At 40.3% G+C, this 26,541-nt stretch overlaps 1 protein-coding gene across 2 annotated transcripts in view; it reads left to right on the forward strand.

The window, feature by feature from the left end:
• Window positions 1-23,021, forward strand: part of SETD5 (SET domain containing 5) — a 101,818-nt gene extending 78,797 nt beyond the window's left edge. For both annotated transcript variants that reach the window (XM_007463717.1, XM_007463718.1), the window contains 7 exons: window positions 3,738-3,867; window positions 11,587-11,831; window positions 16,838-17,308; window positions 19,832-20,130; window positions 21,017-21,150; window positions 21,626-21,714; window positions 22,049-23,021. In XM_007463717.1, coding sequence (XP_007463779.1) covers window positions 3,738-3,867; window positions 11,587-11,831; window positions 16,838-17,308; window positions 19,832-20,130; window positions 21,017-21,150; window positions 21,626-21,714; window positions 22,049-22,657 — 1,977 coding nt within the window. In that variant the 3' untranslated portion in view covers window positions 22,658-23,021. The remainder of the gene's footprint in view (window positions 1-3,737; window positions 3,868-11,586; window positions 11,832-16,837; window positions 17,309-19,831; window positions 20,131-21,016; window positions 21,151-21,625; window positions 21,715-22,048) is intronic.
• Window positions 23,022-26,541: the final 3,520 nt, after the last annotated feature.

The following is a 26,541-nucleotide window of genomic DNA, read 5'->3' on the forward strand; positions in this document are numbered from 1 at the left end:
GATTCAGTTCATATGGGAGATTTTTTTGATTCCTTTTTTTTTTTTTTAAGTTTTTTCCATTGCTTATATTTTTATCTTAGTTTTTTTTTTTTTAACATATTTGTTGGGGTATAATTGCTTTACAATGGTGTGTTAGTTTCTGCTTTATAACAGAGTGAGTCAGTTATACATATATATATGTTCCCATATCTCTTCCCTCTTTGTCTCCCTCCCTCCCACCCTCCCTATCCCACCCCTCCAGACAGCCACAAAGAACCGAGCCGGTTTCCCTGTGCCATGCGGCTGCTTCCCACTGGCTATCTACCTTACGTTTGTTAGTATATATATGTCCATGTCTCTCTCTCGCCCTAACACACCTCACCCTTCCCCCTCCCCATATCCTCAAGTCTGTTCTCCAGTAGGTCTGTGTCTTTATTCCTGTTTTACCCCTAGGTTCTTCATAACATTTTTTTTTCTTAAATTCCATATATATGTGTTAGCAGACGGCATTTGTCCTTCTCTTTCTGACTTGCTTCACGCTGTATGACAGACTCTAGGTCTATCCACCTAATTACAAATAGCTCAATTTTGTTTCTTTTTATGGCTGAGTAATATTCCATTGTATATATGTGCCACATCTTCTTTATCCATTCATCCGATGATGGGCACTTAGGTTGTTTCCATCTCCAGGCTATTGTAAATAGAGCTGCAATGAACATTTTGGTACATGACTCTTTTTGAATTTTGGTTTCCTCAGGGTATATGCCCAGTAGTGGGATTGCTGGGTCGTATGGTAGTTCTATTTGTAGTTTTTTAAGGAACCTCCATACTGTTCTCCATAGTGGCTGAACCAATTCACATTCCCACCAGCAGTTTTAATCACAGATTTAATAGTTGCTGTTAATGTATCAAGATTATATTACACAACAAGACTGTAACTTTTTATGGGACAAAATTAATGAAGTTGGGCCTTATATAGAAATTGAACTCAGCTTTATCCTAGATGGGGAAGGAGAAGATTTTTTAGATTGGTTAGAAAGTACTCATATAGTACAGGACCTAAGAAGATTTCCATGCTAAAACAAAATTGTAATAAATTTCTGAAAATCCCTCAGAGAAGAATATAATTTAAACAGATAGATGAGAACAACCATCCTCCGTGGGATTAGTTAGAACAGTGTACATTCTTAATAGGCTTACTCTTTCATATCTGATTAAAGGAGGTAAAAGCTTCATAAGTTAAAACAGTATAAAGCTGCATGGGTATATTTGCACCCAGATTCTTAGAGTATTTGGCAGAATGTTTTATGATGTCTCTGTAGTTTCTAAATTAAATCGATTCACAGTTCTTAACTAGCATGTTATGGCATGTCTTTTGTTGGATTTTACTTCACTTGTTATTTTAGAATGGAAGCATTTATGACTGGCTAAGAAGCCTTTGGGTAGTATCCCTCCTTGCTCTCTCTAAATCTCTAAACTTACCTTGTAGGCATAATATGTGTGGGCATTTGGTTTCCCGTTCAGACTGAAAATGAAACACTGTGTTTTGCATTGGTATTTCATGATGTGCACTGGAGTGTTGTTAATCTGTATATCTCTGTACATAGCACTGAAATTCAGTTGAACGAGTCCTCACTGAACATGTGTGCCCAGTACTGTGCTACAAGCTTTCTTCACATACACTGTCTCACCATTCATGATAACCGTGTGAGGCTGGGATTATTGCTTCAATTTACAGATCCAGAAGCTTTGGCTCAGAAGCGTTCAGTAACTGGCCCAGAGTTAGGCGTCTAGTAAGAGACACAGCCAAATTTCAATCCAGGTCTTTGGACCCTAAAACCCAAATTAATTCCTTTCTCTTTCCCCATCGTAATGAGACCCTTTAAGACATTTCTGTTGCCCTTCTCTGAGCTTCCTAAAAATGTCTTCAACACAGACTTTCAGGGAAGGGAGAAATGTTTTGACCTTAATAAGTGTAGCTAGAACTTGGGGAGAGGGGTTGTCTAATTTATTATCTGTAGGGGTGATTGGAATTTGTTAGATACAAGTAGCTGTTCATGTTCCTTCTTTACAGGCCCTGAAATATTGTATAGACGTACATATAGGGCCAGGGAGGAATGGGTTTGATCATGTTGCTGTGTTCGACCTTAAGCTAACCAAAGCAGCATCTTATTCCTTAGAATGCCCTTGTCCTGGTTTTACTTTCCCTTTTTGTAGTCATCAGATCCAGAGTGTTCTTTTATGGGTGCATCTATTTGACACTGGAAATATAAGAAATTGACTTCTCTAGGAAGAAAGCACAGTGACCCCAAATGAGTCCTGTCATCTGCTCTGATGAAAAACTTGTATGTACTAAGGTATCTATAACAAAGGATTTTCACTTTTTTTGGCCTCCTGGCCTTACTTTCCCCATCTGTACAATGAATGCGTTAGACAAGGTAACCTCTGAGGTCTCTTCTATGTAAGGAGCTATGGTTCTGACAGTTTTCATCTTTATATCAATATTCTGTATGTAGGAGAGTTAGTTCATTCTTGGTCTTGTTTTGGCTTTTCAGAGACCTGATCAAATCCTAAAATGCTGATGTGATTCAATAGATGCTGAGCTGTCTTTCTTAGGTACTTACTCACTCTTTACCCCCTCATGTTCATAATTTTATTCTTGCTTTCATTTGGCAGACCACATGGTCTGGTTTCCTCACATTATTTCCTAAGTTTCTAAGAGGGTAAATCTATTAGAATTTCTCTCTTTGGTAAAGAGAATATTTACTTACATGTAATATTGGTTTTCTAAAGGTGTAAAGTTATAATCACCTTTGCTCTTCCTATTTGGGATAGGGTCTGACTCAGAAATTGATGTTTATCAAAATTCGATCTGTCTTATGTCAGGGCAGGAGAGCCACAGAGTGGTGAGCAACCTACAACTGTGTATCTTAAGAGAACACAATTACAGGTAACAAATTTTCTCTCTTCCACAGGATGCATAATCTTATTACGCTAATCTCTGCAGGCTTACTTTCTGACAAAAATCTATTTCCATCATTTTAGATTCCATTATTCACAACAAAAAATGACGGATTAGAGAGCTCTTTTTTACTTGTTTGCCTTTTTGATTTCTGCAAGAAGGTCGTTTATTCAGGTGATGATTTGTATTATTCATGCATAATTTAACCAAACTACTTACTTAATAAGGAGGGGAAACTCAGAAGATATTCTGAGAATAGACTTCTGGAAGCATTTCGATACTTGTAGTGAAGAGCTGTTTATCCTCATCCAAAGTTTTCCTGTGAATCTTTTCGATTATTCACATATGCCCAACACAGGGCAGACAGCTCGTAAGAGATCTTTTATCTTCCTTCTGTGCACTTATTTTATGTGCTAGTTTCATCCTGTGTGATCAGAGTCTCTCTTAAATAAATGCTAAGATTTCTTCCTTATCTTTTTCCCATTTATCCCATTCTAAGCAATATGAAAAGTTAAATAGTAATCTTTTTTTTTTTATTGCTTTGGGCTTTTTTGTGGGACTTCATTATGTGTAATCCAGGTTTTCTCAGTTATGCCCCATAAAAGGAATTGATGGGGCACTATCCTAGAATGCTGAAACACAAGACAAAAACTACTTGACTGTGGACCCGAATGAATGCATTGTATTGCATCTCTCACCAGTTGATATGTAATGACCTGGCTAATGCATTTAAAATAGGTGACCTAAATAGTTTTAAATGATTATTGATAATTCCCTGGTTCTTTTCCCATTATAGCGCTGGATAAAGCAAGCCTTGGAAGAAGGGATGACCCAGACATCATCTGTACCCCAAGAGACTAGAACTCAGCACCTATACCAAAGTAATGAGAATAGTAATTCTTCTAGTATCTGCAAAGACAATGCAGGTATGTGTGGCAGACCTTTCTGAATACATGAGCAGTGATTGTTTTGGGTCTACATAAAAAATTTCACTGAGTACTTTAAAAAGTCTGATACAAAAAAAAAGAAATAGCATTGTTCTCTAAATAGTTACTTTACATCTGTCTTTACAGAGGAAGAGAGAGATCTCAAGTCAGGGATCAGTATTCCCAGGACGACAAAGAAGGAACTAGACAGTGTACAGATAACAGCAGAAATGGTTAAAAAAAGGTTAGATACATTTAAAGTAGTAAGTTTAGGAAATCTATATCCATATTTATAAGAGGGGAAATAAGCAAGAAAGATGCGGGGCACTATTATTCAGGAAAGAATCAAAATCGTAGGTGATTGAGTTGGGTGGGACTTGGTTGAAGGGGCAGGGTATGAGTGAAGTAAATGAGAAATTATTATGAATTGGTTGTTTTCAAACTGGAGGGTCATGTAAAATCATCTGGCCCACTGGTTTTCCAGTGACTCTTGAAGGGGTTTTAATTGAATTGCAGTTGAAAGCACTGGTGTATGGACTTGATACCAACTTAACTTATTTTGGGATAGTCTTATTACCGGTTTCTCTTGGCCAGTATTACTTTAATTGAAAAGTTCTGTGTGATTCCTCTTAGTTTCTTTATCTCTAAATCAATTTTGTGAATATTATGCCATCAAAACAAAATACCAAAATAAATAAGATGCTAAAAGTCACATAGTAATAGTTCAGATTTTCATAAAAACCGCTTCTTTGTTTCTGTTTATTGTATGAGTAAATATGAACTTGAATTAAATAAAGAGATTTGTACTAGGAATATCTGCTTTATATTAAAACTTTGTGTAATACTGTATTTGGGGGAAAAATAGGCTACTAAAAACAGATTTTTTTTAAATTATTGACTTTGTTTTTCTATCCCTAGATTGGATTATACCTTGTAAGTTATCGCATGTGTAACCTCAGGATAATAAGATCCCAGTGTAGAACATCTGGAAGATAAATGATACCATGTATTTAAAATATCTTATTCTCTTCACCACATATTAGGGAGATTTACTCAAACCAGGTTAACATAAAGAAATGCTGGTAACAGATTTCCGTCAATATTACCAATTTATTGGCAGCTTTTACAGTACGGTGAGAGTATAACTTAACTGAAATCTTCTATCTCGTATACACACGTGTGTGTGTGTGTGTGTGTGTGTGTGTGTGTGTGTGTGTGTGTGTGACTGGCAAAGACTCATAGGGAAAGTGCCTTTGTTATTATGTGCCCTGGTTGGAATGGAATTAGGACTGTTAGTCACCAACCTTTATTGAACTTCTCTCGTCTCTAGCAGTGAGAAACATTCAAAGGACACACCTTGCCCTTCAGGAACAACGTAAACAGGAAAATATTTAATTACAACCAAGCAGGGCTTCCCTGGTGGCGCATTGGTTGTGAGTCCGCCTGCCGATGCAGGGGACACGGGTTCGTGGCCTGGTCCGGGAAGATCCCACATGCCGCAGAGCGGCTGGGCCCATGAGCCATGGCCGCTGAGCCTGCGTGTCCGGAGCCTGTGCTCCGCAACGGGAGAGGCCACAACAGTGAGAAGCCCACATACTGCAAAAAAAAAAAATAACAATCAGTACTCAAATAAGTGACTTGGTATATTGCTACAAGTTAGTGTAAATCCTGAGGAATTATTTTTATTTGGTTTCTTTGGTTTTGTTTTTTCCTCTCAAAAAGATCAAGAAAATATTAATCAAAAAAGGGAAAAAAGAAAAAAAGTGATACAAACTGGTGTAGTAGAAAGAATCCAACAGACCTGAGTTTGAAGACCATCTCTACCCTTTACTAACTATATGATGTTGTGCAAGTTATAAAGTTATCTTTGAGCCTCATCTGTGAAATGGGTATAGTAATATCTGCTTTGTAGAGCTAATAGGAGATTAAATTAAGGTACATAAATTACCGTATCAGACCCTTAATAGGAATTATTATTGTCATTATCTACAGATTTCTTGTCGAGCATTTATGAAACATTTACAGAAATTAGTCATATCCTAGGATACATTAAAGATTCTAAGTTCCTAGAAGCGAAAGTTGTATGGAAATAAATGGTATTACTCTTCAGGCAGGGGAGGACATAATGTTCATTATTTGTAAATGATGTGGATATCTAGGAGAGCCTAAACAATCATTTGAAAAAATTAACAGGAGTTCAATAAAACTGCTGGATGTGCAAAAATTAATACCATTTATGTACCAAGAAAATGAAGAAAAAAATTTTCATTGCCAAACTTAACAGAACTGAGAAACTGCCTAGGAATTAGGGTGGGGGCATGCAAAGCAAATCATTACTGAGAAATACTTTTTAAGTCTTGAGGAAATGAAGGGAACTCCCATACTGATTAATGGGAAGAAGAAATATAATGAATCAGTTTCTTTCCTGGCTTCAGATAGTTTCCATCAAACTAGTTTGTTTGGGGGTTTGATTAAATGATTTTGGAAGTTTATCATAAAAAGTAAACATGAAAATAAGAAAAAATTGAAAAAGTAATGACAAAGAAGTACTTTACCTAGAAGTGTAAAACTTAACTTCTATTATGAATCTAGAAGCTGGTAGTTAGTACAGGTGCAATAATGGATGTATATGTGGAACAGAATAGCCAGAAGCAAGCCTTATGGAAGTGAAAGATTTGGTAAATTATTCTGGAATTTTTACTTGCATGGGGGATGAGAAAGACTTAGATCTTTGCCAAAGTAAATTCTATGTGCATTCATTGTTTGGGGTTTGGGTTTTGTTTTTGTTTTTGCGGTACACGGGCCTCTCACTGTTGTGACCTCTCCTGTTGCAGAGCACAGGCTCCGGACGGGCAGGCTCAGCGGCCATGGCTTACTGGCCTAGCCGCTCCACGGCATGTGGGATCTTCCGGACTGGGTCACGAGCCCGTGTACCCTGCATCGGCAGGCGGACTCTCAACCACCGCACCACCAGGGAAGCCCCCGTGTTTTTTAATTAAAGTTAAATAAACAATGTTTCTATGTCCTTAGTTCTCTGAATCAATAGAGGACAACAATATTGGGAGAAAGGATTTGCAATAAAAATGACAGGGAAGGGCTTCCCTGGTGGAGCAGTGGTTGAGAGTCCGCCTGCTGATGCAGGGGGACATGGGTTCATGCCCCAGTCCGGGAAGATCCCACATGCCACGGAGCGGCTAGGCCCGTGAGCCATGGCCGCTGAGCCTGCGCGTCCGGAGCCTGTGCTCCGCAACGGGAGAGGCTACAACAGTGAGGCCCGCGTACCGCAAAAAAATATATATATATATGACAAGGAAGTAATATCTCTACTAGCAATTTGGTAAGATTTATCATGCATTTTATTTTTTTGGCTGCATTGGATCTTTGTTGCTGCGTGCAGGCTTTTCTCTAGTTGCGGCAAGCGGGAGCTACTCTTCCTTGCAGTGCACGGTTTCTCATTGCAGTGGCTTCTCTTGTTGCAGAGCACAGGCTCTAAGCGTGCGGGCTCAGTAGTTGTGGCTCCCGGGCTCTAGAGCGCAGGCTCAGTAGTTGTGGCGTACAGGTTTAGTTGCTCCGCGGCATGTGGGATCTTCCCGGACCAGGGCTCAAACCTGTGTCCCCTGCATTGGCAGGTGGATTCTTAACCACTGCACCACCAGGGAAGTCCCTGTCATGCATTTTAAAAATTCATTCCTTAACCTAGTAGTTGTTGTTCTAGGTACTTGTTCTGTAGAAATAGGTGTGGACCAAAATTTTTATACAAAGTGTTAGTCATGGAATTATTAATAATTACAAACATATGCAGGATAAAAACAACCTGGGTTTCAACAAATAAAGAAATGTTAGAATTTGTGGTTTATCTTCTATTACACATACTTTTGGTGGAATACTATACAGTAGCATTAAATTTTTTACTCTATTTTATCAAATTAACCTCCAAAAAATAGCACAGTACTACTTTTGAATTAGATTTCACTGATCTGAATCTTGACTCTGTAAGAATATTAAAAGAATAGTATGTTATGATGAAATAAAATTTTTCCGTGGAATGTAAAGGTGGTTGGTTCAGTATTTGAAATATTATTCATATAATTTATTAGCCAGCCTAATGGAGAAGGGGGAGTAATAACACAGTAACTGTGAATTTAATGATAAATCTAATAAAATGACATACTGAATGATTTTTTATTTTACATCTATCTGAAAACAATTGCCAGTTATGTTTCATGGTGAAAACTAGTTAGATTAAACTTTTAAATTGGTTATCAACTTATCCCAGTATTACCATTCTTATATAACAACATCTAGAATTGTTATCCAAACTGATTACCAAAAAGAAGATCTATGAGATAAAAGTTTTGGTAAAGAGGATGTATTTGTTGCCATTGTATACAAATAATATGCTGCTCTACCTGGAAAAGCCTAGAGAATTAACTGAAAAACTGGTAGAGATCAATAGGGTAGCTGGGTACAAAAATATGTAAACATTTTCTTACATGTTAGCAATAACATTTAGGTAATACACAGGGAGAAATACATCCAGTTCACAGTGGTAACAGAAAATAGTGAACACTGGAGAATAAACCTAATTAGAAATGTGGCAGATCTATAATGAAGAGGAATATAAGGAATTCCTTGGCGGTCCAGTGGTTAGAACTTCACACTCTCACAGCTGAGGGCCTGGGTTCAATACCTAGTCAGGGAACTAAGATCCCACAAGCTGCGCAGCGGAGCCAAAATAATAATAATAATGAGGAGGAGGAATATAAATGAAGGCATGAGTAGCTAAAAGATCATGCCACGGTGCTCAGTTAGAATTCTCGACAAATTACTCATGAATTTAATACAACCCCAGTCAGCCTTGGGGAGGGTGTAGTATCAGCATAGTGTTTGTTAGTTTGTTTTAAAGTTGTTTGTTTGTTTTTTGATGTGGACCATTTTTAAAGTCTTTATTGAATTTGTTACAATATTGTTTCTGCTCTATGTTTTGGTTTTTTGGCCGTGAGGCATGTGGGATCCCAGCTCCCTGACCAGGGATCGAACCCACACCCTCTGCATTGGAAGGCAAAGTCCCAACCACTGGACTGCCAGGGAAGTCCCAGTATCAGCCTAGTTGACAAATGATTTCTACAGTTCATTGACATGAACAAGTATGCTAGAATAGGCAAAATATTTTGGAGAGCTAGAGTAGAATAACTGGAATTGCCCAAACAATTTTACTAAAAAGTGTACAGAATAACATTCAGAACTAAACCCAGTATCTAGTCGAATAAATGTCATATTTCAAATCAATAGAGAAATATGATTATTCTATAATTACAGAAGAATTTGGAAGAATATGCTAGCCATTTGACCTGTGGAAAAGGATAGGACATACTAGTACCGAAACTACTATATGTTCTGAGTTGAATTCAAAAATTAAATATGGAGATAAAGGGAAAATTGGTCAGTATTTTTATAGTCTTGGGGTGGGGTGACAAAAACATGGCATCAGAGGCAGAAAATAAGGGAAATGGTTGATACATTTGACTAAATAAAAATATAAAACATTGTATAGCCAAAGACTATTAATAAAATTAAAATATAATTGTAACATTTTTGTCATTGTAATGGAAGGATTTTTACTGTGTATTTCTGATTGAAAATAGTAGGTTATTGTCCAGTGTGATTTAGACAGGGTGAGTAAGGACATGTCAGGAAAGAGTTCTAGATGAAAATACACCAGCATATTAACAATGAATTAATTTGTGGATATGATGTCAAGTTATGTATGTGTTTCAATATGTGGGTGGGTGTTTATATAACCTTGGGAATTATTTGAGTAAAGGTAAAAAACCATAAAAGTTAGATTTAACCACATGAAATTTGATAGCTGTGTATGGCAAAAAGAAGAAAAATGAAACTTGAAAAAAACAATTTTGTAAATATAGTGCCGTTCGTAGAAAAAAGTACGCAGATTACCACTGGCCCATAAACCTCATAAGGGCAGGTGTCAGGTCTCTTGTTGAATATATCATAATAAGTACTCAGTAAATATATTTTAAATGAATGACCTTTAAGTTGATTTTGGGGGTGGGAGAGTTCATCTGAACTTTATAACTTTTCTACAGTCAACTTTATCACTTACATAATTGCCTTTAGTAGTTACAGCATTGGACCTAGCAGTATAGCAGTCTTTTGAAAGATTCACTGTTTAAGACTCTCGAAATATATAAACCCAAGTATAAGTCATGAATCACATGTTTGTTTGTTTATACCTAGGCACTTTTCAAAAGGAGAAAAGAAAAATGAGTATCTGGAACAGAAGGAAAATAGAAATATACTTCTAATCTAGGAAAATTTTTAAATTTTTATATATATGAAAGGAAAAATATGTATCTCCAGTGTTTTTTGCTTTTATTTCTTGTCTCTGCTTCAACCTCTGCTGCCCTAGTTCAAGCCTCATAACTCTTTCTGTTTACTTCATTAACTCCAAATAGTTTCCCAGTGTCCATTCTCATCCTAACCATTGCTACCAGGAGAATCTTTCTCAAGCACAGCTCTGATTACTGTCCGAAAACTTTTCCTCAAAGACTTGGGGTAAATTTCACTCCTTCCACCAAGCCTTGGGGGTATAATTTAACCTAATGATTAAGAATGTAGATGGGAATCAGGTGACCTAATCTTTCTCTCTTTATACATCAAATTCCTTATCTGTAAAGTGGGGATAATAATAGTACTGGGTTTGTAGAGTTACTCAAATTACATCTGATAATTCACATAAAGCATGTAGTATAGTGCCTGGTGTGTAATAAGCACTTAAAAGCATTTTTTTTTTTTTTTTACTAACATAGCAGTATGATCACCTCTGTTGAGGTTCTTAAACGTATATTACACGTTTTATATATTTTTTCTTTTTCTGACACATTTGTAAACCCATTTAAAATAGAATACATGATAACCATTTTCCCCCACTTACCTGGTTCAGTGGTTTCCATATCGTAGGTATTAAGTAAATGAATAGCTTTGAACTGTAAACGAATAAAAATAGATTTTTCCTTTGAGAAAGTGAGACGGGTGCATTGGCCTGAGTGGTCAGTAAAATTTATAGCATATTAACTTCCTTTCTAAGTGGAACTAAGAAGTGTACAGTAGAAAGTAGGATATTCCAATCAGGAAAGGAGTACCACCCTAGTTTTTGAAAATGATTGGGAGAAGTTTCTGTAGAAATGATTTCACACTTTGAAGCACTATAAAACTAAGGGCTCAACAAGGATCAAGTGATCATGCGTAACTCTTTCCTACTAAAGAAGAATATTACATAAAGAGCTGCTAAAGAATGGCAAAAATATATAAAAGCTTGAAACTGAGCTGGTGACGTGGCAATTCAGTAGAGGGTGATTTTAGCAAAGAGACACAGATTTGAGATGTTCAGAAATTCAGTGTGAAAAAACTAAATTTATATTTTCCACTACAAGAGATTAAATTAGCTCCAGGGATTAGTTATCAGAAGGGTCAAACTCATCTGGTGATTTTCTGGGAGGTAGAGAGTTTTGAGAATTACTTTAAGTGTGACAATTAAAAAGTCTTTGGGCTTTTGGTTTGATTGCAGGAGGTAACAATGGGATGAGGCAAAAGTGGAGTTACCAGCCATTGTGGGCTAGTGATTAATAATGGCTTCACTATGAAGCAGCCCTTGAGGATGTAATTTCAGACCTCTCATCCAAGCTTTGTATTTCACAGACTTGTTGAGCCCATTAAAGAAATGGAAATCTCGCTATCTGATGGAGCAGAATGTTACCAAGTTACTGCGGCCTCTTTCTCCAGTCACACCACCCCCTCCCAATCCAGGCTCAAAGAGCCCCCAGCTGACCACACCTGGCCCATCTCACCCAGAAGAGGAGTGTCGAAATGGATACAGCCTCATGTTCTCACCAGTCACGTCTCTTACTACTGCTAGTCGCTGCAATACTCCTCTGCAATTTGAGGTGATTTGGGTTTGGTTGTTGGGAGTGCTGAATATGAAAATCATTATTTGCACCTCCTCATTTCAAATACATCACTCCAGATGTTTCTTTACCATGTTCTTCACCCATCTTAGCAAGAGAATGGGAAACCTCAGGGTCATTGTGACCTATTACCTGGTAGCCTCTCATCTTGGCAGTCCCCATACTTCCCAAAATAGGAATAGTGCTCCCACAGGTGACACTCATCTTATCTTTTGCATGCAATTCATCAACCTCCATTACTTTAGGTGGTAATCGTGCTAGATCTTTATCTTTACTGTATACCTTGGTTAAAATAGGCCTCTAGCTGCTTAGTAACCATTAATGACACCTGCCTGAGAGCTCAGGTTATACTGATTGGTTGTGCCTCCATTTCTAGGCCTTTAAATAAGTGAAGTGTCTTTGTTATTTTGCATTCTGTTATTTTGCATTCTCATGTGCCTAAGTAAACAGAGATTTAGAAAGCACTGAGGTATGGTTTATGGCAATTTAGGGGTTTTTTTCATTCCCAGATTACTTTCCCTTCTCATGTGTTAGGAATGAGAAGTAGAAAGAGCCTAGCAACATGCATTTAGAAGAACCAGATTTATTACACTCGCTCTCTGGTCAGCTGTTTCAAAAAGTTACTTCTGAATTGCTTTAGTATTCAAGTTTGAGTGACAGCAGCTTTACTGAATAGAATCCGTGTGCGTGCGTTAAAAAAAAAAAACTCATCTATTGCATGTTGCTTTGATTTATAATTAAATTAAACAGACACTATCTATTCCTTCTCAGAAAAATTTGTTCTGATGACTAAACACTCAGCTCTGACCCTACCTTGCACTTTTCCAGATGTGTTCTTTGATAAAGGTGAATGTTGTAATCAGTGTCATCCTACCTATTCAGTTTTTATGAGAGCATGGAGATTTAAAAGACCTGAACCTTTAAATGACTAACTCAGAAAGAGGAAACTTAGCAACCTTGAAAGTAAGAGACAGCTGTATTCTGTACCTAAACTCGACCATATTAACTTACTTTTGGAGCAAACCTTTTTGAGAAGGCGAACAGAACCTTCTGGTTACATTTGATTTCTAGGGAAGTTACCCTTTACCAAATTCCCTGTGGCGTTCTTTTTAGTCAGATAGCAAAACAGCTGATGTGGGCCTTACTAACTTTACTTGGATCTAATTGCAGTTGATTTTTCATTTAGCAGCCGAAGTTTGATGGTAAAATTTCGTGAGAGGACGTTCTCACTGGGAGGCAGTAGATTCTAGGAGTAGAATTTCATACTTTATTATAATTAACGTTTTATTATAATTAAAGGTGAAATTAGAAGGTGGGTTGCCATCTAGAACAGCCGGGTTTAGCACTCAGTATGTTTCCTACCCCTTGCAGCGTTTTGGATAACTGAAATTCTATGCAAATGTAAGGTGTTTTTATTTTCTATTTTTTTAAATCAGAGATCATTTTAGTGATGCGTAGTCTAAGCATAATGTTAGGATACCAGGAGGGAAAGAAAACATACATTAAGTAGCCGATCCTTTCAAAAAGTTCGGTGCATGTTTTCACTGTTTTAGTCTCATGATTTAACTAAGAAAATTTGGCCTTTTTCATCAATTCAAAAAACAGATTTCATCATCCCAACCATCTTTATCACCATTCTAATTGCTATACTCTTTCCTATATTCTAGTATGGGGAGGTGGGGAGCCTTATTTCCATCTAAGACTATGACATAGAGAAATAGCAGAAAGGTGTCACAAGTAAAGGTCAGCTTGGTTGGGGGAAGAATATTTTTGAAAGGAGGAAAGTGAGAAATGCTAAGGGAATGAGTTGAAAAGACATGTAGTAGAAGAGAAACAAGATCATGAGAAAAGGGAAGCATCAAAACAAAAGTGAAAGCAACATTGGGAGGGGCAAGTTTAATGAACCCCTCCTTTCCAGCAGAATAACCCTTCCCTTGTCTTCCTGCCTGGAGAGCCATACCCTACTATCCATCTCACACATACTACCACCCCACCGAATAAAGTGAACACCAGTACCCCTGCTCTGCTAAAACAGCCTCATTTCCTGCCCCAGGATGGGCCAGCCACCCAGGCCACAGCTGTCCAAGAGCCTGTGATATTAGAGGCCCTCCCCTACCTTGCCCCTGAATCCTTGTCACAGCTACTACTGTCATTCTCTGCTTTTTACCCTTCATACCTTCCCATCTGAACTTACTGCCCAGTTCCTGTTTCATACGGGAGTGCTGCCTCATGCAAAAGCCGCCCTAATGGTAGCCCTGTTTAGGACCAGAGACTGGAGGTGTACACATCTGCCGTTTTTTTTTTTTCTTCTTTTTTCCCTCTATTCCTCAAAGTACAGTGGATTTTAATATCAGAAGAACCTTAGTGGGGGTGGTCAGATCCAGTTGGATTATTAAGAACCATCTAGCCTATGAGCTAGAGAATCCATCAATCATAACTTCTACAACTGTCATTCAAGAGGAACTGGCCATCTTCCTAGCCCTGTCAGCCCCCAACATGCTAAGCAGTTTCCCTGGGTAATGGTGGCAGACCTGAGTCACACAGGAGAATTGAGGAAATGTGACATTCAGAATAGGGTGTGGGGTGAAGAGAAAAGGTGCCCCTAAGCAGGAGGAATGAGTGGTAGGGTGCCCCTCAGTAACAAGTACTGTAGGAAATCTCTTCTAACATAGAAAGACATATACTGTAATAGTGTAAAAACTTACCAATTTAACTCTTGGTATCTGCTTGAGATGTTTACTTACAGCATGATACATAACCAGTTTATCCTTAAATGCTTTCAAAGACGCCAGGAAGCATTTTAACAAGTCATTCTGTCCATCGAGATGAATTCTGCATTTGAACATTTCCCTTGTGCCTTCTTACCCTTCTCCCTGCCCCACCCCCCAAAATTTGTGGCTAACCATCTATGCTTGCTTTTTTTTGCTTTATTTTTTGTTTGTTTTGTTTTGCTTCTTTGAGTAGATGAATAACAAGATGCTTTTCCTCCTCTAGAACATATCCTCCCCTGAGAGTTCCCCTGCGAATAGGCCCGAGTCCCTGTCACCCGAGGTAGTTATCACACCATCTCAATCACACTTGGAGGCTGAGAGTGAGTGTGCATGAGTGTGCTCCTGCCTGTGTGGGGAGGGCTGGGGGATCTGAGTGAATGGGGTGATGGGCTGGAGGGTGGCCGATTGGTCACTGTAAGTTGAATGAATCTTCCCATGTGTGCCTGTGGTTACTCAGAACTCTCATTGTAGCTGGAGGAAAATGAAGTAGTGTGTGTGTGTGTGTGTGTGTGTGTGTGTGGTGGGTTTGTTTTTGTTGCTTTGTGGGGGGTGGGGGGGGAAGGGTATGGCTGAAGAGTTTTCTTAAAGAATAGAATCTAGAAATCAAGTTTAAAGGAGCTGAAGATGCGGTGGGAACCTTGTTAAAGAAAGTCTAACAGTGTGTTTGTTAAATAAGGAAGGTTATATCAACAGTTGGTAGGAGCTGTTTTTTGATCTTTATTATCTTGGGCTGATAAAGGAGCAGCTTATATTGGAAAAGTTAGGCGGTGATTTATGCCTTATTCCCAGGTTAACCTGACAGCTGTTTAACTGGATGTTTTGAGCTTTGGTTGATAGATTAAGCAGCTTCTTTAGAAAGAGTCATGCCTCTCAGCTTAAGTCAGCCCATGGCTTCTGTGACTCAGGGCTCCATTCTGCAGTGGTTGGGAAATGGTTGCTGTACAAATGGTATCTCTTAGAATATCAAATCCTGCTATGGAGATGTTAAATTCAGATTTTAGTGCTAGAGTTTCTTAACTGTTAAAAGATTTGGACAAACGTAGTAATGATTAACTCCATGAATCCACAAACGTAGTAATGATTAACTCCATGAATCCACATGGAGCCTTTTTCCTCTTAAAGAGAAAGTTATAGTCTCTCATAACCTTCCAGAAATTAACTAAACTGTTAAACCCACACCCTTCCAGTAAAAAGTTAGTGCTAAAATCAGTGACAGGTGACCAAATTCTGAATCAGTAGGATTTTATAGATGACTGTGAAACTGAAGAAGATTGTATTCTAGTACTAGAGGTCTTCTGGGTGTTTTTTACTCTATTTTGGAAGGAATGTAAAGCTCTCCCTCAGTTGCTAAAGATTCTAAGATAGCATAATTTGGAGGCTCACATGGTGTGTCATCTGGGTTTCTGGTACTATTCTTTCTAGAGAGTTAGCTATAGCTGACATAGTGGCAGAAAATCTTGATGTTAGGAGGTAATGATGACCAAGTAGATGGGTTTATTTTTGGTACGTTTCAGCATTTCAGATGCTCTGCAGTGATGAGCATTATTGGTCTTGTGGTATGTTAACATATGTTAGAGGATGCAAAAAGAAGAATTGAGTGGCCAGAAAGTTTTATGAGAAATACATACTTAATAGTGAAAGTGAGTGAAGAACTGGTTGGTTGATGTCGTTAAGTAATACCATTCTTCTTCCCTGAACCAGTAACTTAAATACTTGACTTTTCGTCTACTTTCTACTTTCTTTCACCTTTTTCCCTCCTCCCACCTTCCATCAATATTAGTTTAGAAATGAATAACACCAGAAGCCAGTTATCTTAATACACTATTCTCACCTCTTTGGCTCCATGGGGCTCAGGTAAATCCCTAATTATACTGCCAGTCCCTGAATGTAGTGCAAGATGACTCAGCAAACCTGATGAAAGGCTAAGCAGGCAAAATAGTCACATTTGGCCAGTTATCTAATTCTGACTTTCCCAGTATTCTCCTCCAGAAAGACTTTAAAACAATTTGGGGAAGGCCAGGATTCTTTGTTAATCTGGTGTGTATACACTGGTATTACATGGGACCTTTACAGATGTTAATGGCTTTCTCTCTTATACTTTCGTCCCTCTTACCTATTCTTATTCACCTGTGCCCCCTCACTTCCCTCCTCTTCTGCCTTTGACTTTTTCCTTTCTCCTCTACCCCATGTCTCCGTTGATTTTTATTCTTTCAGCTTTGTCACCGAAAAGACCTGGACTTGACAAAAGTAGGCTACCTTGACTCCAACACTAACAGCTGTGCTGACAGACCTTCCCTGATCAGCTCGGGTCATTCTGACCTGGCTCCTCATCCCTCTGTCGGACCCACCTCTGAGACTGGCTTTACAAGCAGGAGTGGAGATGGACATCAGACCCTTGTGAGAAACTCGGACCAGACATTTCGGACAGAGTTTAACTTGATGTATGCCTACTCCCCATTGAACGCTATGCCTCGAGCAGATGGATTGTATCGAGGGTCTCCCCTAGTAGGGGATAGGAAGCCTTTACATTTGGATGGGGGCTATTGTTCCCCTGCAGAAGGGTTTCCCAGCAGATATGAGCATGGTTTTATGAAAGACCTCTCTCGTGGATCCATGTCACCTGGTGGCGAAAGGGCTTGTGAGGGACTCCCATCTGCCCCCCAGAACCCACCACAGAGGAAAAAGGTAAGTGTTTCACATTTTATAGGCCCTTTTGAAGAACTTTAACTGAATAATTCAGCAGGTATTTACTGAGTTACCACTGTGTTTTCAGCACTGTTCTCAGTGTGAGGAAAATGAAGATAAGTAAGACGGTCTCTTGGCATGTCTAGTGAAAGACTGTTTTAATATAATTTGATGAGTGTTGTAAATGTTAAGCAAATTCAAATGCCTACCATGTATGTGCCATACACGTGGCTAGGCAATTCAAAGGATAAAGCAGTGAAAAAGAATAATGCTACTTACATGTTTTATATAGTACTTTTCATGTTCTAGGCACTGTTAAGCTCTTCTTATGCATTTAACCTCACAGTAATCCTGTAAAATGGGTAATTTCCCATTTTGTAGATGATGAAACTAAGGCAAGTTGAGTAACTTGCCATGGTCACACAGCTAGTATATGGAAGAGCCAGGACACTACCCAGGTCTGTCTGATTCCAGATTGCATGCTCTTATTGCCACCATGCTATATTGCCTCCTAGGTTCTGCCCTAATGGAGCTTATAGCAAGTCAGACTGAGCTTAGCAGATAATTGTATTAATGATGAGAAAGGAGTCGTTCAGATGTGATGAGAACAACTTAACAGGAAATCTGACCAAGTCGGATATGTGGAGGGTACTTGAGAACAAACAAGAGGTTCATAGCCCAGTTTGAGGGGTGGTAGAGTGCAAGGTGACAGGTCACTGGTTTGGCTGATCTCAGAACAGGAAGTAGGAATCAATCAGCCAACAAATTGAGGGGGTGAAGATCTTACGGAAGAGAGAGCAGAACAAGTAACTGTGACACTCCATTGAGTGGGCAGCAGGGATGTGATGTGGTTGCCGTTGAATGTTGCTATGGTGGCAGGTGAATAGTGGGGATGGTCAGGAGGAGAATACAGGGGTGGGCAGGGCCAGGTCGCAGAGATCTGGTTTGGGGCTTGACTTGTAGGTGATGCCTGATCTATAAATTACAAAGCCAAAAGTGTGCTTTTTTTATGTCAGTGGTTTTCAACTAGGGGCATTTGGAAATTCATAGGAGTATTTTGAGTTGTCACAGCAACTTCCACTTACTGGTCAGAGCTAGAGGTGTTTAACGTTGTGTGTGTGTGTGACAGTCTCACATAATTGCAAGATGTCTGTGGTACTCTTGTTCACATGTAGCCTAGTGGCTTTTTGTCTTTGCATTACAGTGAAATACATTAACAGAATTTATTATTAACCCCTTTCCATGACTGTCTATAGAAAATGCATACACAAAATTGTCTTACTTTGTGTTTTCATTATATTTTATATTTGAACAGATAAATGAGAGCCCTAAGTGGATAAAAGAAGGAGGAAACACTGGCAGATAATCTGTAATAATAAAATAGCATTGCGGGGAAAATTCCCTGGTGGTCCGGTGGTTAGGACACCGTGCTTTCACTACGGATCGAACCCTGGTTGGGGAACTAAGATCCCACATGCTGCGAGGTGCAGGCAAAAAAAAAAAAAAAAAAAAAAGGCACTGGGTTTAGAATGCTGTTGCATCAACAGCACTGACTAGCAGAAACAAAAGTGGAAACAGTCTTTGGATTTCTGGTTTCATTTATTATGTGCAAAAGTGATTGAAATCATGACCTGTTATTTCAGAAATATTGTTGAGCACCTGCTATCAACCAAGTTCTGCACTGTATGTTAAAGATAAAAAGCCAAATAAACTTGGTCTTTGCCCTTGTAGAACATGACAGTTTACAAGCATACAAGACATTTTAATAGATCGACAGGCAGTGTAAGCACAGTGTGCTGTAACAGCAGAGAGGAGGTGTACTAGGCAGGGCAGGGAGGAGGGGTTTGTTGTGGCAGTCAGGAAAGAATAAGGCAGAGGAATGGCAGATTGAGGAGAAGTTTCCAAGTACAGGCTTTCTAGAGCTGGCTTGCTAAAGTATAAACAGGAAATCATTTCCTTTCTCCTTTTACACTAGTTTCTCTATGTGTAAAACAGTAACAATAATAAATCCCTGGATATATCTTAAATTTGAGCACATTTAAAAACACTGAAGCATTGGCTTTTTCTTTTTGTTTGTGTGTGTGTGTGTGTGTGTGTGTTGTTTTGTTTTTAAACAACTAACTCTAGGGATTTCTGGGGAGTGAGGAAGGGCTATCAGAATCACCTAGGAGACTTTTTCAAACTACACAGACTCCCAGCTCTTCACCTTCCCTTTTCTGGGTGCTACCGTTGTTACAAATAGCTATAATAGCACACTTTTGTTGAAGAGAACTGTAATCTCAACAGGTTTTTCTGAAGGCATAATAATGGTTGAGGTCTGCTGGTGAATACCATTTTTCAAAAATGCCATCTCCTAGTGTATTCTCTTTTCCTTACCAGTTTCTGACTGATTTAAATAAGTAGCTGTGCTCAGGTCTCTCTCACATTGGAAAAAGTCACCTGTTGGTGCCTGCTTTGTTTGCATGGCTTGCTAGCAGTTTACTAGGATTCCATCTAGGGTCCTATTTCTTTTTTCCTTCCTAGGTATCCCTGCTGGAGTACCGCAAACGGAAACAGGAAGCCAAGGAAAATTCTGCTGGTGGGGGAGGTGACTCTACACAGAGCAAAAGCAAGTCTGCAGGAGCTGGGCATGGCAGCAGTAACTCACTTTCTGACACTGGTGCCCATGGTGTGCAGGGATCCTCAGCCCGAACCCCATCTTCCCCTCACAAAAAGTTCTCCCCATCTCATTCCTCTATGTCTCATTTGGAGGCCGTAAGCCCATCGGATTCCAGAGGCACTTCATCTCACTGCAGACCTCAAGAGAGTATCAGCAGTAGGTGGTAAGTTTATGTTTGATGCTTTAATGATTAAAATTCAGGAGGGAAGTAAACATCTAGGCTCTTTACCTAAGATGTATGGAAACACTTATCTGAGAAAGCCAGCCAGCAGTGCTATCTACCCTATTCAGCTGATTTAATAGTATCAGCCACAATCCACCAGCTCTACAGAAGCAAAGAATTGCCACCGAGCCTGCAAAACAACATGTTGGATGGCATATAGCTGTGGACACAGTGGAGTTATTTTTTTCGCTGGGCACTAACACTGCCTCTTCTGTTTTCTCATTTCGTGTGAAAGGTAAGTCAGGATTTGAGCTCAGTTCCCCTTAAATTAACAACAGATATCTCAGTTCCACACGGCTAGCATATACAGAGAGATGTGACACGTTCTGAAAGGATTTGTCTGGTTTAAGGGACAACACAAATAAATAACACTAATGTCAAGTACTGAGTAGCAAATGAGTGAAATAAAGAATGAGGCATTTTAGGGATCTTGAACTGAAGAAATGAGGTCTGAGAAAGGAGAGACATGGCTCAAGGGAGTAATGTTCATTCATCTGTGAAACAAACTGCTACCACGTGCCAGTCACATGAGTTCACAGAAGAGAAAATTAGCATTTCAAGATGGAGGTTAAAAGAAGTAAACAGCTTCAAATCCCCCTTTTCCTTAATTGCTATTTTTCTTTAGAAGTGTTTATTCTTAAGTGCCTGTCATAGTTTGAGACAGAGAAAATACCTTGTTTTAAATTGGTCCTGAAGAAAATAATGTTTAAAAAGAGGGTGTTCTAAGAGAATACGTTGTACAGTTTTTTGTCAGAGCTTTGTTTGTTCCAGACTCTTATCTCTAAAGTCCTGTGGCATAAACCTACACACACTATTGCCTTCACAGGATGGTTCCCACATCAGTAGAACGACTCCGAGAAGGAGGGAGCATCCCCAAGGTCCTCCGAAGCAGTGTGAGGGTGGCCCAAAAAGGAGAGCCTTCTCCCACGTGGGAGAGTAACATCACAGAAAAAGACTCAGGTGAGCCTATGGCCTTCTGCCAACCAGGTACAGGGACGTGAGCCAGGCTCTACACAATGCACACCAAATGCTAGGCTGAGGTGAGTCCATTTCTTAGGCAGTTGGGCTCCCCTGTATGCAGAGTTCCAGCTCAGTCTTGCTTTCACTCTTTTGGGCTACAGCATTCTTAAGATCTAGCATTGCTTGCTCTTTGTCTGCTCTTTTTTCCCAAAGGATACCTTTATGTAACTCATCTCTCCAAAGCCCTGGGAATCACCTTGATGAAGGATGAAGAGAAAAAAGGAGACAGAAATCAGATCAGGCATTTAAAACACCCCATAATTAACCACTCCTTTTGCCCTTCTGGCATGCTGCACTCACCTGATTTGTCAGAAAGAGAGCGGCATGGGTTGGTGCTGGCATTGGTGACTTGAATGAACAATGGATCTCTCACACTTATTCTAAGAAAATAAGTTGATTTTGTATTACCTTCCAGACCCTGCAGATGGTGAAGGCCCAGAGACACTGAGCTCAGCACTCTCTAAAGGAGCAGCCGTTTACAGCCCTTCCAGATACAGCTACCAGGTGAGACAAGAAAGTGCTCATCTCTGGGCATAAGAATGTGTTCTGGGTTCCAAATGTTTTGTGATCCTGGCCATCCTTTGCAGTTGAGATGCCGTCTTTGCATATAGTTTCAACAGCTTTGGAAATAAGTCATCATCTGCTCACCTTCAGGTAATAAATCACGCCAGAAAAATTAAGTGACCAAAGACAGCCATTTTACTGTCCTTGGTATCCTAAAAAGAACAAATGTTTAAGAAGATGAAGAAAAAGTAGGATATTTTAAATATTCACAAGCCTAAATGGCTTAAATAGGGACTTTTTCACCTCCTTATGTTTTCCTCCCAACTCTTTCTAGCTCCTGCAGTGTGATAGTCCACGGACAGAATCACAAAGCCTCCTTCAACAGAGTTCCTCCCCCTTTAGAGGACATCCCACCCAGTCTCCGGGATACAGTTATCGAACTACTGCACTGAGACCTGGGAACCCCCCTTCTCATGGTTCTTCAGAATCCTCCCTCTCTTCCACGTCCTATTCCAGCCCTGCCCACCCTGTGTCCACAGACTCGTTGGCCCCATTTACGGGGACACCAGGGTATTATAGCAGCCAGCCACATTCTGGAAACAGCACCGGCAGCAGTCTTCCAAGGAGGAGCTGCCCTTCTAGTGCTGCTAGCCCTACCCCGCAGGGCCCCTCAGACTCGCCGACCTCAGACCCGGTTTCCCAGTCCAGCACAGGAACTCTGAGTTCCACCTCCTTTCCTCAGAACTCTAGGTCGTCATTGCCATCAGACTTCCGGACTATCAGTCTGCCCAGTGCTGGGCAGTCAGCTGCCTATCAGGCCTCCAGGGTATCTGCGGTTTCCAATTCACAGCACTACCCACATCGAGGGAGTGGGGGTGTGCACCAGTACCGGCTCCAGCCACTGCAGGGGTCAGGGGTCAAGACTCAGACAGGACTTTCCTAGGGCTTCTGGATTTGGGCAGACAGAACTTGAATGAGCCCATAGCTGCTTCCTTCCAGCTGCCTCTGGAACCTAGGCCGAGCATATTGCTGGGGGAGGGGGTACAAGGTGCCAGAGGATTGGGTCTGGTCAACAAGAAACAAGACTTGTGGTCGTGACTGGCTCTGGCCTTGGAGAAAGATGTAAATCTTGTCTGAAGCAGAGACTATAAAGAAGTTTCTCCCTGCTGTTAAGGGTACATTGTTGACAAGCAAATGGTGTTTCGGTTAGTAATGGTTCTAAGTGCAATGAGTTGTGTTGAAGCCTCCGTCTCCCATCCTTGCCTGTATCCTGTAGTCACTTGTGCAGTGAGAACATCTTTTTAAATCAAAAAAAAAAAGTTTTCAAAGGAAAAAATGGTGAGAAGAGCCAATCTCAAAGCCCCAAGCCATCTGAGTAGTGTTAGGGTTTTATGCACTTAAGAAAAAAGGTAGGTATTTAAGACAACCATTCCAAAAGCAGTTATCTGGCCAAGATGTGTCCACCCAAGAATACTCCTTACCTTTGTCTTAGAAACACCAAGAAAGAGGCAGGGATAGTGAAGCTCGGAGTGTGCTTTGACTGAGGGGTGCCTGGATCTCTGAGGAAGAGCTCATGGTTAACTCTTGATTATTCAGGAGCAGATTGTCCTAGTAGATTGTCTGAGCCCCCAGCTGGTACCATCCCACTCCCCTTCCCCAAGCTATTTCACAGCTCAGTAATCTATGAAGTAAGTAGGCAAAGAAAAGAGATATAACTGAGATGGGCCAACTGCATTGCTACTTATCAGCTTTTGGCAATAACTTTGATTAGGAAGGGTCCCAGGTGGTTAGGGAATTCTTTGAATTTTATTTTTTCTACTCCCAATTAATCAGGACTTGACGATCCCCTGAGTAGGACTGCCTCCATGATTGGGGAGCATGCACTCGTGACTGCAGGGTAAGAGTAGAAAGATACGTTTGTGGAATGGCACCGACAGGACTGTGATTGTGTGTGGCATGTCCCACGTTTCTTTGGGAGATGCTTATTTGAGAGTGGCCCAGGTGAGAGTGTTATAAAGCCACCCACATACCTAATAACACTGTTCTGGATGAGAGATGAGAGCAGACTGGCTTCTCCCCATCAGTGCATTGTGCCTGTTGTACACCCCTGCAGGAGCCCTGGAGCCAGCCAGGTGGGGTACACAATCTTTTTAAATTCCATACGGTTGCCAGCTTATTTCTTTCACTTGTTTACTGTAATATCCGGCGTGTTTTTATTTATCTAATTTTGTATTCAGTTATAACCATGGTAGGGGTAGCAGATATCTGACAGGTGTAATCCCTGGTGCTGCAGTGGACCTTACTTCTTTCTTTTGGACAAGATAATACTGTGAGTCTCCCTCCTTCCTTCCCTCTAGTTTGTTTTCTCCTTTTTTCCCTCAGCCTCTTATATCCCCTTTCTTTCTACCCTCTCCTACAACTATCATATGCACAGTCTTCTCTCTTTGTGTGTGACTGTTACAAAATTTCACTTTTTCAAAATTGAAATCAGGTGTTTGCTCAAATGAGGGGAGATTTTTTTTTAATGCTGAGACTTCAGCAGAATACTTTTCTTTTTGTTTCCCCCACAAACCCATCAGTCTGGGAGAGCGTTGGGAGTGGAAATCATGTTGCCTGGGATGCTGGTTTCTTTGTATATTATATAAAACGTATGTAAATGTCTCTCCATTTGGGCTGGGGTTTGCATTCTCCCCTTGGCTGTTGACCGAGGGGAGAGGCCAGCGGGCAGGCAGCCCTCACCCTGCCTGGCACGTGCAGAGACCCCAGCCACTCTGTGTGGGCAGGGTGCTGTCAAGACCAGACCTCTGGGGGGGGTGGGGGCGGGGGGTGGGGGGGACTCTTGGAAGGGAAGAAGTATCACTTCTTTCTCAAGTGGAGTGTTTACACCTTGCTGTAACATTTGAACTTTCACAAGAGATGTAATAATTTTGATAATAAAATTCTTAACCATAATAATCATAAGTTGAGAACTTCTTTGTCCAGTTCTGTGACCTTGGCTTGCCTGGTTTTCCTAACGCTGTCCTTACTTGAAGAGAGCAAAGATGGACCCACATTCAGGAGACTGTGCTCTTGGTGTTGTTTTGTCCATAATGGGGTCAGGAATACAGACTGATCTTCCTTCACCATTTTATGATTAAGATCAGGCTATAATCCTTTACTAAAGAGCTACTGAGTGCTAGGCTATATGTAAGGTGCTGGGAATATGAAGATAAGACAGCCTCCTTCTCTATTACTTGGTACGTTGCTTTCGATATGATATAAATATTAGAAGCTGAACTGTATTAAAGAAATAAGCAAGTGCACCTTGTATACAACTTCACAGTTAACCAGGCTCTTCCATTTATGTCATTGGTTGTCTCATTCATCCTTAGAATATGTTAAGGTAGGTGTATTATTCCCATTCTATAATTTTGTATTAGCTTCAGAGGATATAATGTGTCCAAGATTTCTCTCTTCTAAATGGCAGCCTCCAACTGACAGTCTTGGAAATTTTGCAGTTTACCCAGGAAACAAAAAGAGATAGCTAGAGATGCTTTGAAACTGACTAGAAATCACTTAACTAGCAGGAAAAGTATATCACACCAGTTCTTGCCTTTAAAAGCAGTCTGGGCTTTTTAGACTTCAGGCATCATTTTGATGGTGCATGTTCTCTGTTTACTAAAGGTCACCCTGAAGAAAAAAATGCACTATTGTCCAAATGGAGTAGGCCATTTACTTTGAAACTACACTGATTATCAGTTCATCAGCACAGCCTTCATAACCTGCTATGAGGCTCAGAGACAGAAAGGTTCCTGTGCTGAAGATGAATAAAGCAAACAGCTTGGAGAAAAAGCATAGTTATTGAAGGAGATGGTATTCCCTTCTAACTTTTCCCTGCTCCTACATTCAAAACTTACTCTAAGATACAAAACCTTGGGCAACTTTATAGGAAAATTACACATACCCATGAGCCTGAAAACACCAATAGCCACAAGACCTTCATGGTATCACATTCTGTTCCAGAGGAAGCAGTGGTGTGTCTGATGGGTCTCAGAACTCCAAACGAGCACTCACTTGGAAGTTCAGCGAGCCAATTTGAGAACAACAGTCAAACTAGAAGGGATTTGCAGTGCGGGCAAAGGTGCTTGGGTAAGTCTGAAGGGGCTGGAGCAGTCTGGGCCCAAGACAATTCTAAACAGCAAAGCTCCCAAGACAGAGCTCCACACTGAAAAGAAGACTCCTGATAGAATCCAAATTGAGCAGGAGAGGTGGAGGATCACATTAAATAAAGTATTTTGAATGAGTGAAACTAGGATTGTCCATAAAAGTGTTAAATAACTTACCTTGTTCTTTAACTCCTGAGAGAAACAGTTGTTCTGCTGGGGCTTCCCTGGTGGCGCAGTGGTTAAGAATCCGCCTGCCAGCACAGGGGACATGGGTTCAAGCCCTGGTCTGGGAAGATCCCACATGCCACAGAGCAACTAAGCTCGTGTGCCGTAACTACTAAGCCTGTGCTCCAGAGCCCAGGAGCCACAACTACTGAGCCCATGTGCCACAACTACTGAAGCCCACTCACCTAGAGCCCATGCTCCACAACAAGAAAAGCCACCGCAATGAGAAGCCTATGCACCGCAACGAAGAGTAGCCCCCGCTCGCTGCAACTAGAGAAAGCCCACACACAGCAACGAAGACCCAACACAGCCAAAAATAATATAAATAAATAAATTTGTAAAATAATAAATTGTTCTGCTGAATGTCAACTGCTATTGTTTGCACAGTCCGTATTTTAATATTTTACACACACAAAAAAAATGTGCTGTAAAACCTTGAAACTAGAAAGAAATCATG

This window comes from Lipotes vexillifer, unplaced genomic scaffold, assembly GCF_000442215.2.
Source record: "Lipotes vexillifer unplaced genomic scaffold, Lipotes_vexillifer_v1.1 scaffold1387, whole genome shotgun sequence".
Taxonomy (NCBI): domain Eukaryota; kingdom Metazoa; phylum Chordata; class Mammalia; order Artiodactyla; family Lipotidae; genus Lipotes; species Lipotes vexillifer.